The sequence below is a fragment of the Balaenoptera ricei genome, chromosome 11, assembly GCF_028023285.1.
Source record: "Balaenoptera ricei isolate mBalRic1 chromosome 11, mBalRic1.hap2, whole genome shotgun sequence".
Lineage (NCBI taxonomy): Eukaryota > Metazoa > Chordata > Mammalia > Artiodactyla > Balaenopteridae > Balaenoptera > Balaenoptera ricei.
In genome coordinates this window covers 26,186,042-26,206,548 of record NC_082649.1, presented here as the reverse complement: position 1 = coordinate 26,206,548, position 20,507 = coordinate 26,186,042, and the positions used below count along the sequence as shown (strand labels likewise).

The following is a 20,507-nucleotide window of genomic DNA, read 5'->3' as shown; positions in this document are numbered from 1 at the left end:
CACCTCACCCTCCGTTGCCCTGACGTCCCTTTTCAAATATGGCGTAGAGATCACAGTCTAAGGTAATCGACCCAAGAAGCAACTCTCCTTTGGTGACCTAGAGGCTTGATGCTTGAGTGGCACCACACTGCTTACCAGACTTCCAAAGGGCTTACTGGCAATTCTGACCTTAATTTTCCCTTCCACTGTCATCACGATGACAAGAATGATCATTAGAAATGCAATCATATCACGCATCCTGCTGTGAACAAGAGGGAAGAAATGTGACCTGTGGTACAGGCCACCTTCTTGAGTTCACTAGAACTTTTTCACTCACAGCCATGTGTCATTAATGTCCCAACAAATTATCTTCAACTGGTGGACCATGGGTTGGGCAATGGGTCCCACCATTATGAACAGTCAGGAAATCTGAATCTGAACCGAGATGAATCAGTGATGGAGACAGGATATTGGATCAGGTTTCTGTCCCCTCTGCTACTGACCTCTGAATTACCCTCAGTAAGTCTCACAAAATTGCTGGGCCTCCGACTACTTAGTTTCCAAATCTGTCCCACTCACTGCTGAGGGATGGTCTGTTTGCCCCTTGGCGACGTGCAGAACAGAATCGTTCGTTCGCTGAGGCTCCTTCCAGCTCTAGAACATTTGGCATCTGCATCTGCAAAGATGCTGTCGAGTGTGCATTTGACACTGATGGAGACAGGGACCTCATGTTCTCCGGCCATCACCTACCCTGCAGGGAACTTTGAATACCACCACCTACCCTGCAGGGAACTTTGAATACCACTTGAGGAAGGGATTACCTGCACAGTCAGGAATTCAAACAAGATTATGGGGAAAGCAAGGGAGCTGACATGTATTAAGCACCTACCATATGCCAGTACCTTTAGCTATGTTGTTTGAAATGACCTTCCAAACAAGCCCAGGAGGTCGATGTCATGCTCTGTATTTCAGAGCAGACAGTGAGCTGGGGGAGGCAGAGCGAGCATTAGAACCAGGACCACCTGACAGAGGCACTCACGCTCTATCCACGTTGCAAACCCTCCTAAGTAGCTTTTTCATTAATTAGGAAATTAATTTCCATTAATTATTTCATTAATTTCATTATTTATCATAGTTACTTTTAAGGAAAGGCACGTGTTAACCTAAGTAACTTTGCCTATGGCTTGTTTATATGTGGTTTATTTTAATTTTGTTCATGTAGATATACCTCGCCTCATTCCGAAAAGGATTTGGCAAAAGGCAGATAATCTGCCAGAAAAGGCAGATTACAAGGATTAGTGGGTACATTTATAACCTGGGTTTTGTCCCTTATACCATCAAGCAAAATATTAAATACACTGAAGCAAACTGGTAGAAATTTGAAAATGTCATTTACTGACAGGAACTAATTATGACACTAATGAAGGGAGAAAAGCTCAGCCCCAAAACATGAATGACTAGTGTTGTCAAGAGTACTATAAATAGGACTAATTAATTAATGCAATAATCGCTCTTCCCTGCTAAAAAGCCTTCCCTCCTTACTTTATCAGCGGCAGGTACGTATAAGAAATCTAGGTAAATAAAGGAAGAGAGTTTGATGCGGAATTCAGCTAATTTTGGTTGATATGTGATAACCAAGGCGAAAGTTTCTTGGTGTGGAAGAGCGGAAAGTTTATACTTAATCTGTCTCTCTGCCAAGGCCCCAAGTGTTTTCATCCTCACACTTTATTAGCTTAAGTCAAGTATACAGCAGGCTGCTTTAAAGGATAGTTATTTGAGTATGGGAGGGCAGTGGGAGGACTTTATTTCTCCACTTTATAGAGCTCAACCCCATTTCTGAAGCTGGAGGGCTGAAATCAGCCTTTGGCTGTGACCCTTACATTGTTTGTTATGATTGTTCATGAAAGCTGAGTATGTCCCACGAGTGACCTTGGGTAATTTTATAAAAATCAATCAACCATCATTATTGTTACTTCCCCTCCAAAATAAATAAATGAACACAACTTTTTACATGTAATCACTTCTTCCCATTAAACATCTCTTTTATTTCTTTTAAAGGGAAGTAAAAGAGACTTTTAGCAGCTAGCTAATGTTTGCAAAGTACATCAAAACCTGCTTTGGGCTAACCCTACAATTAGCCATCCTCTGTAATAACCGCAAAATGATTTTGTTGTATGTGTGTGTGTGTTTTAAAGAAAAACAAATACACAGTTCTAGCTATTTTCCCCCTTACAGAAAACATTTAGAGTATAAGTATTTTACCTTACAAGAATACTCCTCAAAAGAACTGGGTATACCTTCTACCCCAATTTTTTCCCTCTAGTCTCTTTGGAACCCTCCCCAGCTGTGCCTTTTCCTGGCCACTCCACCAAAACTGGTCCTGTTGAGGTCACAAATGACAACCACATTGCTGAATCCAAGGCGGGATGCTCAGCTCTCACCTTTCCTGAGCAGCCAGCAGCATCTAACATACTTGTTCACTCCTTTCTTGATACTCCTTCCCCTCGCCCACCGAGCACTGTGCCCTCCCGGATGCCCTCCCACCCCCCGAGCCTCCCCTCCTGACCTCCTCTACCTGATTCCTCCTGCTTGTCCCAACCACTGACACTTGGAATGTCACAAGACTCAGTCCCTTGATCACTTTTCTTTCTCACCTTGTCTTAAGGTTTTAAACCCCATCATATGCTCATGGCTGATAACTCCCAGATTTACATCCCTAAGGCCCACCTCTGCCCTCAGCTCAAGGCTCATTGCCCCAACTGCTACTTGACATCTCCACCTGGATGTCTCAAAGGTTTCTCAACTTAGCACGTCCAGAAAGTGAGCTCCTCTTCTTGCCCCACAGTCCTTCCCTTTTCCATAAATGGCAACTCCATCCCCCCTTTCCTCAGTTTGAAAGTTTGAAAGTCCTTTGCTTTGTTTGAAAGAGTCAGTGTTCACTCTCTCTCACACCACAACCAAAGCTCCAGGGAATTTTGTGCATTCTTCCTTCAAAATATCCCTGTGATCCAACCCCTTCTCACCACTTCCACTCCTATCACTGGGGTCTAATTTGCCCTCATCTCATCCCCAGGTAACTCTAAAAGCCTCTTAACTCAGCTCTTTTCTTCTGCCCCTGCCTCCACCCCAGGGTCTACTCTTAAAACAACAGTCACTGTGATATTTTTAATGTAAACCTTATCACATCACCTCTCTGCTGGAAATTCTCCAACGGTTCCCACCACACACAGAGTCAAAGCCCACCAAACCCTGCAGGGCTGGCCCTTTCTGGCCCCCTCTCCCTCTGCTCTCCCCTGGCTCACAATCCTCTGCCACGCTGACCCTCTTGCTCCCCTGACTCACAGCCTTCACCCTCACTGTGTGCAAATCCCCCCAACCACCCCCAAACCACACCCAGCTCCCTGTCCACCTTCCCTGCTGCATTTCCTCCATGTCGCTCAGAAAACCTAACACAAAATACAACCTGCTGACTTGATTGTTTTCCTTACAGAAATAAACTCCATGAGAGCAAGAATTGTGGTCTATTTCATTCAGAATTGCAGCCCCTGTGCCTAGAACAGTGCCAGGCATACAGGGAGCTGGGAAAGTGGTCACTAAATACGTGTGGAATAAATAGAAGTTGAAGTTACAGAAGTGAATGAGGTCTCCCTAGGCGGACACGTAGAGTGAGAACAGAAGAGAGACAAGACTGTCAAATAGTATTTAAAGACTAGACTCAGGAGAGGAAGTAGAAAGATTTTTGCATGTGAGTCAAAGAAACAGGTGAATTAGGAGAAGAACCAGAAGGTTGGGGTGGGTTCCTGGAAGAGCTTTAAGAACTGGGGAAAGTGGTAGATGATGATGGCAAATACTTAGTGTCATTTTGAGGAGGATCTGGGGGAAAAGGGTGCAGAGCAAGAGTGTACTTGGTTAGGACGTACATGCCAGGTGATGAAATGAACTCGGGGGGAGTGACTTCCATTTTAAGCAGAGGGAAAGACAGAGATGAACGAAGGCAAGATGCAGGGAGAGATCGGATGACCCCCAATTCATTAGATCAATCTGCATCACCAAACTAGATCTTTCCTTTATTCAAAGCTTCAACTACCTAAATTTTCAGATGTAAGTTATCCAATTTACTTATCTATGTGGATGAGCCTCCATTCAGCGTTTTGTGTCGACTCTGAATAATTCCTTAAAAAGTTTAGCATCCTGTATTTTGTTACCTTTCCAGTAATTCCCCAGGGGGAGCCTGTGGAATTCCCTTTCCCTGGAGAATTGGAGATGATCATCCATTCAGGATGCACGGGTCCTGCTCTGCCTGGATAAGGAGGGCAGACTGAGTGACTGGGCAGAGTTGGGGCACCATGCTGCACCCTACTGTACCCTGCAGCACCGTGTTGCTGTGGAGGTGGGTGTCAGGAGAAGGTGAGGACGAGGAGAAGGCTAGCATTCAGGGAAGGCAGCCACAGCCCGGAGCCTGCGTTCTGGTGGGGATGCACACAGCTTCCTTTGTTGGTCAGATCCGGATTAGGCTTTTGCCTGATCCACTGGAGCAGAGCCTGGAAGCCTTCGAGGTGGGCTTGTCCCCGGCCAGAGAGGCGGAAAATCAATTTGGCTGGCAAATGAGATCCCCCAAGAGCTCAGTGCACACTCCATAATCTTATCTACTAGCAGCTCAGGAAATAGATGCCTGGGCCCTCACATATTCATGGGGGAGGTGAGGCATAAATCAGGCTTTAAGGATTGGGGGCAAAGGCAATGCACTCTCTGGCTGGCTACTAATTAATCAAGCATGGAACACCTCAGCCTAGCAACCTAGGAGTGAGCCACACACACACAGGCTACTGCCGCTTTTCTCAACTCTATTTTCATTTCAATTAAAACAGATATCAAATGAAATTCTCCCCTTTAGCCGATGCTGCTTATGCATCCCCCTGTTATTCCTTTAATTAAAAAACATGCTTATTGCAATACTTGCCAGAATGACTTTAACGGTATTTTAATTGTAAAGTCTCTGCCTGATTAAAAAAAGAAAATATGAACCAGAAAGTGTTTGCAAAAATGTTCTCAGGATGCAAGAAAAGAATCACACACCGCCCCGAATGGATGCCACATACTAATTCCTTAATTAGCCTGGCACCGCTAGTCAAGTGGGCAATGTGTAGCAGAAAACATATCGGAAACGAAATCATTGACTCAGAGCCACGAACAATAGGGAGGAATCGTTTCCATCAGCTCGGACTTACCTGGTAGGAGAGACAAGTGCATCTAACTAAAAATACCATGCTCAGGACAGGCCCAGTCAATGAGGCCAGACAGATTTTTTTTTCCACTGTTCTTTGGGAAAAGAGTAGCTGGGCCAGGTTAATTGGCTTCCAGTCCTGACAATACTATATGGTTCCCTCTATTGTTTTAGGCTAGTAGTTCTCAAACTTGAGTGCATCAGAATCACCCAGAGGTCTTAAGACACAGATTGGTGGACCTTGCCCCCTCAGAGTACATTTGCTATGGGCCCAAAAATGTGCATTTCTAGCAAGCTCCCAGGCGGTGCTCTTGCTATTGATCAGGGAGCACACTCTGAGAACCACTGCTCTAGGTAAACTAAGCTTGTTCCAGATGTCCATAGTCCATAGTCTAAAACAGGTTGAAAAATACAAAGCTGGAAATGCAGATTAATTCACTTTGTCATTCAACTAACATTTGCTCTTATTTCCAAGGCCTTCTGCTAGGTGCCATAATAAAAATGTTAAAAATACACTTTCAGAAGGTCACAGTGAAGTTTAATTGCTCCAGGTGAATAGAAATACCCTGGTTTTAGTGAACTGGCCAACTTTACAGATAACCAAGAAAGAAGATAATGGTGATGACACAGCCTTTTACTTTTTCTATAAAACATAAAACTCGTGAAGTTAACCTTATCAATGAATTAACTCTATGCTAATTACAAAGTATAAACATATTTGTGGAAGAGAAACATTTAAAGGAACTCAAAACCCTGAGATATAAATAAATGCCTTTTATTATAGCTACTGTTGTCAATTACTACTTAACTAAATCTGGATTTCTTTTCTACCTCCAGAAAATCAAAACTTCCTTTTACCAACAAAGTTTCTGATATTTAAGTTCTGAAGCCTCTCAGCTGTTCCATGGATTCTTAGAAAGTCACTTAAGACCTCAGAAAAGAACGGAGAAAATAGGGGGGAAGACACTGTCTTCTCCAGGCAGGTAAAAGTCTCCATAACTACCAAGTTACTCACTGATTCAAATAATCTCCTTCTTTCTCTGTATCAAAGGTCAATTAGCATTGACCCAATCACATTTTTTTTACCAGCCCTGCAACCTGATATGTTTCTCTGAGCAATCTGTTATTTAAAAGGTTCCAAATATAATTATTCTCTGAGTATTGTAACCATGATTCAGCTACAACATAATAATTTTAGAAATGAACAATAATAGTCGTTCATAGCATTTATTTAAAAAATGAGGGTACATCCTACCTTTACTTGACTCCCAAGAATATTACAGTACATGGGAAATGATAATAATGAAAAGCTGTCTTCAGTATATTTCAGTCTGCACAAGAATCCCAGATACATAAGCATCCCAGATTTCTAACTTCACTCGCAGTCTGGATAAACAGGATGTGAGAATCATTAATCAACAAATGAGGTAGAGAGGTAAGGAGAGACCAAGTCCTGAAGGACATTGTAAGCCATATCATGGTGTTTAGACTTGATGTTAAAGGCTAACAGAAAGTCCCAGAAGGGTTTTAAGGAAGGATGTTTGAAATATTTATCTTTTGTTACTGAAAATATTGTAGCTTCTGTGCTAGGAAAGGGCTGGTCCCTTTCAATAGCATTTTTCATGTTACAATATCCAAGTCGTCAAGACATAAACTGTAAATTGTTTAATATCTATCTATCTGTCTGTCTGCCCATCTACTGAAAGCAAGTCCTTTCTCATAGCAACGGCTTATCTTTCATTTAAGGCTAATCAAGTACGTCTGGGACTGTTCTCTGGAGGTAAATATTGTAAGTCATTGTCTGACTGGGAAAAATAAGGGGTTTCAGAGCCAAGTGTCCCCCACATTAAAAAGCCTTTGTCTCTGATCTCCTGATACACAAATAGTAAATGAAATTGGTCACTGTCTGGACTAATCCACTAACATTTGAGGATACAGGAAGGAGTCTGATCACAGAGAAATCCACAACCAACATTAATCTGCCTCTTCCGGTCAGAAATTCAGTCATTCAACAATTATTTGAGTACCTACTATGTGCCTGGAAATATAATGATCCTAGCAATACAAAGGTGAGCAAAAACAGACCTGGCTCCTGCTTTCTTCAGCTTACTTGCTTAGATTGCACCTTGCCAAAAGGTAAAGGGCAGAAAAAACACACCCTAATATTAAATTTGTAAAGAATTAACATAAAAGCAATTCATATAAAAGTTATATGATTTGTATATGAATGATATGAAAGTTCTTAGCCTATGAAAAATTCTATCAATGATCCACTTAGCTTTGGATATAAGCAAGGTCCCCTCTCATAAAATAAGTAACACCAATTTGTCGCCAAGAAAAGACTGACACATAGAGATGCACAAAGTTAAGGGAGTTAAGGGTGGATTTCACAAAACTCAGGTAAATGTTTTCTGGTGCTGACTTCTCCATCTGGCTTCCACTTAAGATCATTGCACAGCCCAGGCCCTTCTCAGCACCATGCTTGAAACTATGGGAAGGAAGTTTACCAACTCCTTTACCACACTTCCCTCTCAGGGCTACAGATGAACAACATTAACAGCCGGTAGACATTTATACAAGCCACTCTCCTCCTGTAAAGGGAGGAAGTCACCACCATTTCCATTTTGTGCACTGATTTGAGGCCCACATCCTTATCCAAAGCCACAGGAAAGTCCATGGGTACCTCATATTTGAACGCAGGCCCCCTGTTTGCTGACCCAGCCCCAATCAGACAACCTTGTCACCTTGTCTGTACATAATCATCCCATTTCCTGCCTTGAAGGGTAGCTTTCAGCTGGAAGAAGAGTCAATTCACTCAATCTCCTTTTGCAGCCAACTTGCACATAAGTTATTTTAAACTAACCCATTTGAAACAAATTTTATCAGTTCACAAAACCCTCCCATGTTGACCAAGACATTCTATAGTTAGGAGAGGAAGAAAAAAAATATTAATGCAGGGTATTTCATTTGTATCCAATGCCTTCAGATGGATTTCCTTTAAATCCAAGCTGCTGTCAGTGAAGTCTTAAAACTGCAGACACAGGGTAACCTGCCCCGTAACTCCCAGGGTCCTGATGCACAGAGGGACCACACAGGATGTCCCAGGAAGTCCTGTTTCACAGCATTCCCAGATCACTGCATTGTAAAGCATTATCTGAAGCACACACCTACTGAAACTGAGGTCGGTTTGGTTCTAATTAGAAGGAACCAAGTGTACAAACCCTGGGATAAAAAGGCTGTGCTGGATACAGCACTTAATACCTCACTCCAAAATCCTCAAACCTTTGACTACGATGAAGAAACTGTAGGAGACACACAGATGGCCAACAGGCACATGAAAAAATATTCAGCATCGCTAATAATCAGGGAAATGCGAATCAAAACCACAATGAGATATCACATCACACCTGTTAGAGAGGCTATTATCAAAAAGACAACAAATAACAAGAGCTGGCGAGGATGTGGGGGAAAAGGGAACTCTCCTACACTGTTGGTGGGAATCTAAGCTGGTGCAGCCACTGTGGAAAAGAGTATAGAAGTTCCTCAAAAAACTAAAAATAGAACTACCATATGATCCAGCAATTCCACTTCTGGGTATTTATGTGAAGAAAACAAAAACACTACTTCAAAAAGATATATGCACCCCTATGTTCACTGTAGTATTACTTACAATAGCCAAGGCATGGAAACAACCTAATGAATGGATAATTAAAATGTGGTGTATATATACGCGTGTATGTGTGTGTGTGTGTATATATATATATATATACACACACACACACACACACACAAAATGGAATATTGTTTAGTGATAAAATAGAATGAAATCTTTCCATTGCAACAACAGGGATGAAACTTGAGGGCATAAGGCTAAGTGAAATAAGTCAGAAAAAGATAAATACCATTTGATCTCACTTATATGTGGAAGATAAAGAAAAGAACAAAACAAAACAAAGAAACAAACAAAAAACAGACAAATCTGAGCTCATAGATATTGAGACCAGATTGGTGGTTGCCTGACGTGGATGGGTGAGGGGTAGGTGAAATGGGTGAAAGGGGTCAAAAGGTACACACTTCTAGTTATAAAACGAATACATCCTGGAGATGTGATGTACAGCATGGTGACTACAGTTAATAATACTGTATTGTATATTTGAAAGTAGCTAAGAGAGTGGATCTTGCAAGTTCCCAACACAAAGAAAAAAAATTTTGTACCTATCTATGGTGACTATTGTGGTGATCATTTTGCAATATATACAAATACCAAATCAGTATGTTGTACACCTGAAATTTATATATGTCATTTATACCGCAATACAATTTTTTTTTAATTTTTAAAAAAGAAACTCTACAATGAACCCAGTAGTCAGTCAAGAAAAGATGGCTCATCTCAATAAACCAAGAATATGCATTGCTAGACTATAGACATCGCCAGTATAATAGACTAAAAAGATCTGAGTGTCCTCAAAACTGTGAACTAAAAGAAAGAGTTTGGAGAAAACGAGACCACATTCCCAACTGCAGCAGAAAAACACGCTTCCACAAAGTCAAAATACCAAGGAGAATGGAGGCAACCTCGTGGATAACTCAGCTACTTCCACCTCTGTATCCTTCCCTCTCTTGCTGTAGAAAAACACTTCAATATGCATTCTGAAGATAACAGAGGCAGAAGCCATCTGAGGTCTTTATTGCCCAGCTAATTCTTTGAGTAATCCAGTTTCCTTTGTATATAGAAGCAGCCACTAGCTGTAAATAAAATTGCAACTTAGGCCTGACATTCAGCCATCTCTTCTGTTATTCCCTTCAATCCAAAAGAAACAACAACTAACATGAACTGAATGCTTGTGCTGGGCCAGACCCTGTACTAAGGGCTTTAGAAACATTCTTTCATTTAGTACCCAAAACATCCATAGGAGTTGGGTGATACATTGTAGTATGGCTACACAATAGCAAACAGTAAATGTTAGCAATTGCTGTCCCTGCTGCTATTACTAAAACAGGCCTTACTCTAAAGAGGAGAAACTTGAGGCTTACAAAGGCTGTGCAACTTGCCCAAGGTCACAAAGCCGGTAAGAAGCAGAGCCCAGATTCAGACTCAGTTCTTTCTGGCTCAAAAGCCTGCCAAGCATTTAACTGCTTTGGTATACACCAGTAGACCAAGAAATAGAAAATCACATGAAAGGAAGCCAATGCACTATTAAACAGCAGAAGTTTCTGCTCAAGCCTTGTAAAATGAAGGCACTGTGAGTAATAAGAAACTACAAAATATCTTCCTCTTGAAAGCCCAACACCAAGGGAAGAGGGGTTTCTAGAGTTCATCCTCCCCTTTATTAGTCATCAGATCTAGACCACTTCACATCAAGCTGGTTGACCACCAGGACAGAGAGTCACTGCTTCATTCAGAAAATATGGATGCTTCCCCAGCTACAGACCACAAGCCCAAGATCCTTGACCAGAATCCATAATAGTGCACACAAGAGGGTAACGTTCCGTCTCTGTTATTATGGCTCATCATAATTACCTGGAATAAAATAATAAATTTTAATTCAGTGATGCCTATGGCCGTTGGGCATCTTAACATAAAAGAATGAAAAATATAATTAACTAAATCAAGGCAATATGCCTATTTCCATCCCAGCTCATTAGTATTAATTGATGGGGTTAATTCTCTTTTGTGTTTAACAGTACCTCCTAAAAAATAATTTAAAAAAAAAAAAAAGAGAGAAGGAGGAATGGAGGGAACAAATAGAAATGGTAACTGGACAAAAGTTCTAGGTCTTTTGCTAATTAAGATGAAATCATAAGAGATATAGCTGAAGCTCTTATCAGGGTCACAAAATAATGTGCCATTTTTTCCAAAAAGTTCAGGAATCAGTACATACAGCAGCATAAATAACGGTGAAAACTTAGTCTTTGGGTGCCATTTCCCAATTGCCTCAAAGAAATTTATAATCCTCCTTTCTACTATAAGTTTTACTTGTAAGAAAAAAAAGTGTGTTCTATTTTATACATGGAAACATAAGTAAGGCACAGAGAGTTCAGAACTCTCAAGGGCCATATGTAGAACTGTTGAACTCCTCCTGATGGAGGAGCCTGGTCCCTGTATATATTGGGATCCTGGTTTCCATGAATGGAAAAAATATGGAGGATGCAATATCTTCATAAAGTAGTTCCAAATGTAGTTCTTAGGTGATCTAGTTTCACTTCTATTTAGCACTAATCCTTTCAAACTGTGTACATACTTCATGTGGAATGTTTTCTTCATAATACTGTGGAAATGGCTGAGAAAGTACTTCCACTATAATACTTTATATCTTGTTCGTTAAAATCTTTTGAATAGGGACTTCCCTGATGGTGCAGTGATTAAGACTTCACCTTCCAATGCAGGGGGTGCGGGTTTGATCCCTGGTTGGGGAACTAAGATCCCACATGCCTCATGGCCAAAACACCAAAACATAAAACAGAAGCAATATTGTAACAAATTCAATAAAGACTTTAAAAATGGTCCACATCAAAAAAAAAAAAAAAAGTCTTTTGAATAAATTATTTTTTGGCTTGAAATTTTTCATGCCTTGTTTCATCCCATAGATGGTATCAAAAAATAAAGAAAATTTCACACAGCTATTTTTCTGATACCATGAATGGGTATGAAAAAGACAGTAACAGATACTCAGAGAGTGAATTGCTGTTATTGATGATGATGATAACAATTCAATCTTATATTTGAATAGATTTTTATTGTCCTTCAAGTACTTTCACACCTATTATAGACCAAGAGAAGACATTAGGGGTTGAGAGCTACACCATATCAACCAGACAGTTGAGAGCTGGGGTTCTTCCCCAGCGAAAGCCTTCTTCATATGTCTTTTAGAAACAAACAAAAAAATAACTTAGCATGGATTTTATATTTCTAATTCATAAAGATATACTTTTTTATGTAGATGTGTAGATGTGTATACATGTGTATGTATGTGAATATATGTAAATTTATGTATTTATGTGTGTACATACGTATATAGATAGATATCAGTGAGCACAACTAAGGATAGTAAAAGCAAATTAGTTGAGAAAAGTGATATTTAAGAGAGGAAGAACTTAAAATTTATACTTCTTAAATTTCATCCGGGATCTGAATTCTGCACCATTTTACTTGTCCACCCATTCAAAAATCAACACATGTACTTTGAGCCCACATCATGAGTCAGGCACGGTCCTAGACACTGAAGAGACAGCAGTAAATAATTGATGGAAGTTCTCTGCCTTTTTGAGCTTATCGTAGCAGAGGAAATGAACTGTAAATAAACAAGTAAATTATAGTATCTCATGTAGTGATAAGTGATATGAAGAAAAGTAAAGCAAAATAAATGGATGGACTAATAGGATTGTTATAATTTTAGAAAAGATGGCAAGTCCTCTCTAATAAGTTGACATTTTCTCAAAGAGAGAATGAAATAAGTGAGCTAGCCACATGAATATCTGGAGGAAGAATATTCCAGGCAAAGGGCATTATGTGCAAAGGCCGTGAGGCAGGTGTGTCACTGGTATATTCACAGAAGAGCTGGAGCAGAGTGAATGAGGAAGGCAAGGTCAATGAAGGGATCAGAAGTTTAATAATGGTGTGAACCTTATTCCTAGTGAGGTGAGAAGCCATTGGGGTAGGGGTGGTTGAGAAAAGAAGTAATAAGATCTGACATATTTTAAAGGGCGTGGACAATAAATTATTGGGGGTTATTTTAGCATATAGCACAGAAGTCAAATACCAATGACTTAAACACATGAAGGTATATTTTTCTATCACAAAAAGTACTTCAGAGGTGGGCAGCCCCAGGTGCCATGCTAGTATGACAACTCAGAAGGTGGGCAGCCCCAGGTGCCATGCTAGTATGACATCAGAGTCCCGGGTTTCTTCCATTCTTCTGTTTCTTCATTCTTTTTTTTGGCCACAGCAAGGGGCATGTGGGCTCTTAGTTCCCATGCCCTTGCAGTGGAATCATAGATTCTTAACCACTGGACCTCCAGGGAATTCCCTGTTTTCCCATTCTTAGCAAGTCAACTCATGGTCCAAGATGGCAGTTGAAAATGTAGCTATCACATTTACATTCCAGGAAGCAGGGAGGAGAAAGAAAGAGGGACAAATAGGGCATGCCTCCTACTAAGCCATCTCTACTTTAGGAAATGTCCTAGATGTCCTGTACCACTCTTCCCCTTACATAGCACTGGCCAGCTCTTAGCCACAGGCTATGTCTACCTACAAAGGAGATGAGGAAATATAGCATTTTAGCTGGGTACACTGCTGCCCCAAATAAAAACTGGGGTTCTGCTACTAAAGAAGACAAAGAAATTAGAAACATGGGAACCAGTTAAGAAGTTGTTTGAAATGGTCCCGGCCAAAAGTTAGGTTGAATAGCACTAGGTTGGTACTAATGGGACACACGTTGAAGATTCAGCCAATAAGATTCACTGATGGATTGGTCATGGAATATAAGAAAAAGAAAGATATCTAGGGTGCCACCAAGATTTCTGGCCTGAGCCACTGGCTATTAAGTGAGATGGGGAAATTCCTCCCACGTTGAATCTGTGTGTATATTGACGTCTACACGATCAAAACTTGTCTCAGGTACAAAGTACATGCTCTTCACCTCCTCTCCACTATCCAACTCTAATCTTACATCCCGGACACTCGGATTACTTCTGTCTACATTCTGCCTTACCTCCTACATCACATGTTTTAGAACTAGACATTTTACTCTTTTATATTTGCTCCCTAATTACTTTTTCTTTAGTAGTAATGCACATTATTCATGTTAAGCATTATTCTTCACTTCTTCTTGTGTCTCACACAGAGTGCCTAGGCCACTTAATAAGCATTCACAAGTCATCTGTTGAACCAAATTTCATCTGTGTCCTTTCCCAGTTCTCATACTTTCTAGAAGCTATGACCCATATCTCTGTGATTAAAATCTTACTTTCACTCTAGGCAACCCTGCTCCCTACCAACAACTCCTGTTTGTACAGAAACGGGTGTCCACCACTTATCCTCACAATCCTACCAATGGGGGGGATCCTTCACATAACAGACTTTCCCTCTCCATGCGATGAGGGTTAGCGCTTCTAAACCTAGTCACTTATTCTAAATAATGAGAGTGAAGTATTGCCTGAACCAGGAACATTTAGGAATAACCACCACTGAAAGGTGACAGCTTGGGACAAGTATCTGGGTCACTAGGATCTCGAAATCTCCAAGAGTGGAAGCCAGGTGTGTATCCACATACCTCTGCCTTTCCCTTGCCCTCTGTTCTCCTCTGATGCCTCTTCTCCATCTTCAGTCTCTGGCCCTATCGACAAACACCATTCCTTGCTGGAACATTTACCTGGAACTACTAGGATATCCAGAGACTCAGATGGGCTGAGTTTGAGGTCTTTTAGCTGCAAAACTTCTCCCAAATGGTATCAATATCAGGCAAAGACCCTTGAGCGCCTGAAGGGCATCCCATCCTCCAACAGGATTTGACTCCTGTGGCGAGAATCCTAGTTAAAGGCCTGTAAAGAGCATCTTTTCTCTGAGCTGAGACTTGAAGTCTGTAATTTCCCTTTGTCATTGCCAGTCCTTAGGTAGCTGCTAGCTGTCAATAAGTCAGGACTCCCCATAGCCACTGGCTACACACACACACAACCACCACAAAGACCGGTCAGGAGCTCAAGCTCACAGACCTTTTTCCTAAAGGGTACTAATTAATTGATTTGCCTGAAATCTTCTTGCTACCAGAGGAAAAAAAAATAAGCTTGTAGAATAAAGAATGTAAAATTCCTAATAAGTCCACCTGTAAGAGATGGGTAGTAACACTCCATCAGTTTATCCTCTGCAAAATATTTTATTCTCCCTCATATAGCCACAAGCTTACTTTAACAGGAACAAATGCTCCTGTAAATGTTAAATATATTTATAGTACAGAATGGTATTTTAGTGCAGTTTTATAGATCTCCATAACTAATCACATTTGCCAAGTAATTTTCATTTGCCAGTGAACAAGAGTCCCTTTGATAACCACTCCTTATTATCTGCCACTGAAGTAGGCAATGATTTTTATTCTCATTTAACAGATAAGGAAACAAACTCACGAGGAGGTAGAAAAAACTGACTTAGTCACTTGGTAATGAGGGGGAGGGGTTAAAATTTGAATTCTCAGTCTCTCCCAAATTCCCAGACCCTAGAGCTATGTGGCCGGTTTTGCAATAAGGAAGCCTATTTATATGACTTTCCACGGGACAAGGAAGTCAAAACCACAACAGGGTAAAAGCAGGAAGGCATTGCTTTCTTGGCAGGGAATTTCAAAGGCAGCAGCATTAACTGATTTCAGAGCCTCCTGCTATATTGTGAGTGCTGCCAGGGACAAGCATGAACACAAAGGACTTGAATAAAGAAGCATATTCTTGGAGAACACTGTTCACCCTCTTGCATCTGAAAACTTAAAATAATCAAGCTCTGTGCTTTTAAGAGTCTGACCTTCTGACCACTTCTTCCTTTCATAGGGAAATCTCAGTTTGGTCCGAGAATAAATTGTCAACCAAGTGCTGGAACTTATCCAAAAAGTTCCCCTTCCTTCTGCCCCTAAAATGATAAAATCATATATAATAACGCCACCCCCATCTCCAAACTCCGCAAACCTTTTACGTGCAGGAAGTTGAGGATGCTGGTGTTGGTGTCCAACAGGAGCAGCTGGCCTTTCTCTACCGTGACGTTGTCGCCCTCTTGTGGCAGTCTCTCGGGAAACCAGCTGTGAGCCCTGGACCACCTCCGGCAGAACTGAAAGGGAAAGTTGCCCTGGAAAACAGGTTTGGTTATTTTGTTTTGTTTTGTTTTGTTTTGTTTTCAAGCAGGATAGTCTGGGTGATCCATCAGAACAGAAACTCCTTAAATTCAAATTAATTTAAATATAATTTTAAACATCTCCATAAAATTAGTCACCCTCGTACAACTAACTCAAAAAAGGGAAAATACGGAAGGGGCAAAGTCGTACTCAAAGTTCTTCTGTGTTCAGCCTCTGGAATTCTCCAACGATATGCTGCTAATACTTTCTTACCTTTTTTTCCCCAGCACAGGCCGCCTTCTACCTAACAGATGGGGTCGATTCCATTTTTTATTTTTACAGACGTGTATTGAGTCTTGGACAAAAAGTCATAAATAGCCAGGAATAGAGAGAATTAAAACATTCTGCTTGATGTGTGGCATTTTGCTTTATATAATTGGTACCATTTTTCACTGGCTCTGCTGCCAAGTGTCCCTGTTTTATAGGAACATTCCTCTCTCCACGTGTTCAGATCCATCCTCCCACCCTGCCTCTTTTGATATTACTGATGCCTTTCCCTCTGTGTTTGGTGCCTCCACGCTGGCAAAGTTTGTGCACAGGAAAAGTGCCAGCTGACTTCAGATGACAACCCAGAACCTTTGAGGGAGGTGCCAGGAGCGGGACTGTGAAGAGCCTAGAGGAGGAAGCACCCTTCACCCCCTGCTGTCTCCCTCTCAGACCTTCTGGCTTCCTGTTAATTTACAGTCACATTGAACTCACGTGGTTTTCAAACCAAGGATGTGAAAATCACAGAAAGCAGTATCTGGCTCATGCAAGAGGCGGAGAACAGGTTTAAATGTCCTGTGCAGCTATGGAACTGTAATTCTGACAAATGTAATGAAGTCCTCTTGGACAAGGTGATTAGCTCAAGGTCATACAGATGACATGTGTATGACTCTCTCCCCACAGTTCTTCTTCCCACACAGATGCCAACCTAAAGTGAAGCCCCAGTTCCTATAAAACAACTGCCTAGAAAGTCCTCTTGTGAGATGTTTGAGGCAGATGGGAGAAGATCGTGAAGAAGGGGAGGCATGTTTATAATACCAATAACTGCACCTCCACAGAGAACAGTGCCCTGGAGTACTTCTGAGAGAGAAAATGGACAAATGTGTTGCCAGAAGTCAGTAGATTTTCCAGGTGTACTGAACCCCAGCTCACTAGTCCTGAGTTATATACTGAACCCGATCACCAACAAGACTTGGGGATAAGGAAAAGCAGGATCTTTTCATTTTCTGCATCTATAAAGGAGAAATAAGTCAGTGACTCATCCCAATTTAAGAGATGGAAAGGCATCAGGCACAGTGATAAGCAGTCCCAGGAAAAAAAGAACGTGTGGTACCCAAGCATCATTGTGAGCTGTATGAACCATGACCACAGGATGACCATCCAATGACTCAAAAAGTGGGACAGAAGTTTAGCTCTCTACCTATTTCACACTGAAGCTAGGCATGGGGAGGTAAAATTACAGAAAGGGATCCTCATACAACTAGACATTCTACCTTCCTATAATCCTTTAATTCACTTCTGCAGAATCCACAAAGAAAAAGGGGGGCCAATAGGAGGAAACTGGAGTGGAATAAAGTGGTGACAAGATGGAAAAGACCAAAAGATGGTAAAGACAACTCCAGAGAAGGTGAACCAGATTATCTGTAAGTCAGCCCTGAGTCACTAAGACAAGACATGTGAAAAAGCTTGGATTTCTAGAAGGTCAGAGATGGAAAGGACTCTAGAGAAATCCTATCCCTTTATTTTAAAGATGATGTTTCAGACAGGGTTTCTCAGCCTAGAGCTGTTTAAGGTGCAGATTCTCTCAATGTCACCAGGATGGCACCAAAAGCTCAGGAGGAGGGATCAATTAGGAGATTGGAATTAACAAATACACACTACTATATATAAAACAAATAAACAACAAGGACCTACTATATAGCACAGGGAACTATATTCAGTATCTTGTAAAAACCTATAATGGAAAAGAATCTGAAAAAGAATATATATATATATATATATATATCCGAATTACTTTGCTGTACACTTGAAACTAACACAACATAGTAAATCAACTATACTTCAATTTTTTAAAAAAACGCTCAGGAGGTGGGACCAGGGATCTGTCATTTTAATCATCTCCTTGATGGCACTTCTGCATCAAATTTTGAGGACCAATTCAAGGCAAGGGCTAGAGAAGAGGGAGATAGATCCAAAAAAGGAACTGGGAGGCTCCCTTCACACCAGCCCCTGAAGCCCAGGGAAGGCTAGCAAGGGTGTGTGGATGAGCCATGAGGAGGAGTGAAGAATTCAGCAGCTTCAGCAGCTTGACTTTTTCTGAGACGTGAGCCTCGTGTTCAGATCCAAGCCCAGCTACAGAACTACACAAAAAACCTGGGCTCATGACCCTCACAATGGGAAGATCTGGAACAACTAGACATTGATTAGGTAAAAGGAAGTCAGAGGAGGACCATTCCATGATGTCTTCCCGTAATTAACTTGAGAACCTTTCAAACCTCAAGGTTAGCACTGATACCTGTCATCTTAGCTCTGAGGGAACTTTAAAGACTTTCTCTCTGGTTCGGAAGCAGCTGTGTGTATCATTGGTTGCCTTCCCTGTGTTCTATCATCTTGGCCTGGTCGAAAAGCCTTTGAAAATTGCCCTACTCAGGACCTTCAAGATGGCGGAGGAGTTAGACGTGGAGATCACCTTCCTTCCCACAAATACATCAAAAATACATGTACCTGTGGAACAACTCCTACAGAACACCTACAGAATGCTGGCAGAAGACCTCAGACTTCCCAAAAGGCAAGAAACTCCCCACGTACCTGGGTAGGGCAAAAGAAAAAAGAAAAAACAGAGACAAAAGAATATGGATGGGACTTGCACCTCTGGGAGGGAGCTGTGAAGGAGGAAAGGTTTCCACACACTAGGGAGCCCCTTCACTGGTGGAAACAGGGGGTGGGGGGGTGAAGCTTCGGAGCCGTGGAGGAGAGCGCAGCAACAGGGGCGCAGAGGGCAAAGCGGAGAGATTCCCACACAGAGGATCAGTGCTGACCAGCACTAACCAGCCCGAGAGGCTTGTCTGCTCACCCTCTGGGGCAGGTGGGGGCTGGGAGCTGAGGCTCAAGCTTCAGAGGTCAAATCCCGGGGAGAGGACTGGGGTTGGCTGCATGAACACAGCCTGAAGGGGGCTAGTGCACCACAGCTAAATGGGAGGGATTCCGGGAAAAAGTCTGGAACTGCCTAAGAGGCAAGAGACCATTGTTTCTGGGTGTGCGAGGAGAGGAGATTCAGAGCACCACCTAAACGGGCTCCAGAGATGGGCAGGAGCTGTGGCTATCAGTGTGGTCACCAGAGGCGGGCGTGAGATGCTAAGTCTGCTGCTGCAGCCACCAAGGAGCCTGTGTGTGAGCACAGGTCACTATCCACACCGCCCCTCCCGGGAGCCGGTGCAGCCCACCACTGCCAGGGTCCCGTGATCCAGGGACAACTTCCCCGGGAGAACACACGGCACGCCTCAGGCTGCTGCAACATCATGCTGGCCTCTGCCACCACAGGCTCACCCCGTATTCCGTACCCTTCCCTGCCCCTGGCCTGAATGACCCAGAGTCCCCTAATCACCCGCTCCTTTAACCCCCTCCTGTCTGGGTGAAGAACAGATGCCAGAGGGTGACCTACACGCAGAGGCAGAGCCAGAGCCAAATCCAAAGCTGAACACCAGGAGTTGTGTGAACAAAGAAGAGAAAGGGAAATCTCTCCCAACAGCCTCAGGAGCAGTGGATTAAATCTCCACAATCAACTTGATGTACCCAGCATCTGTGGAATACCTGAATAGACAACGAATCATCCCAAAATTGAGGCAGTGCACTTTGAGAGCAACTGTAGACGTGGGGTTTGCTGTATGTAACTGACTAGATTCTGATTTATATGTTTATCTTAGTTTAGTTTTTAGTGCTTGTTATCATTGGTAGATTTGTTTATTAGTTTGGTTGCTCTCTTTTTTTATTTTTTACTTTTTTTTTATTACTTTTTTATTTTAATATATTTTTTAATTTTTTATTTTAATAACTTTATTTATTTTATTTTATTTTTCTTTCTTTCTTTTTTTTCTCCCTTTTCTTCTGAGCTGTGTGGCTAACAGGGTCTTGGTGCTCCAGTCAGGTGTCAGGACTGGGACTCTGAGGAGGGAGACCTGAGGTCAGGACACTAGTCCACCAGAGACATCCCGGCCCCACGTAATATCAGTCAGCAAGAGCTCTCCCAGAGATCTCCAACTCAACGCTACGGCCCTGCTCCACTCAACAACCAGCAAGCTCCAGTGCTGGATACCCCATGCCAAACAACTAGCAAGACAAGAACACAACGCAACCCATTAGCACAGAGGCTGCCTAAAATCATACTAAGTTCACAGACACCCCAAAACACACCACCGGACACAGTCCTGCCCACCAGAAAGACAAGATCCAGC

General features: G+C 42.0%; 1 protein-coding gene across 18 annotated transcripts in view; it reads right to left on the bottom strand.

The window, feature by feature from the left end:
* The window catches only part of PKHD1 (PKHD1 ciliary IPT domain containing fibrocystin/polyductin), a 471,129-nt gene that overhangs the window by 318,496 nt on the left and 132,126 nt on the right, over window positions 1–20,507 (bottom strand). For all 18 annotated transcript variants that reach the window (XM_059938510.1, XM_059938512.1, XM_059938518.1 and 15 more), the window contains one exon: window positions 15,869–16,025. In XM_059938510.1, the coding sequence (XP_059794493.1) occupies window positions 15,869–16,025 (157 nt within the window). The remainder of the gene's footprint in view (window positions 1–15,868; window positions 16,026–20,507) is intronic.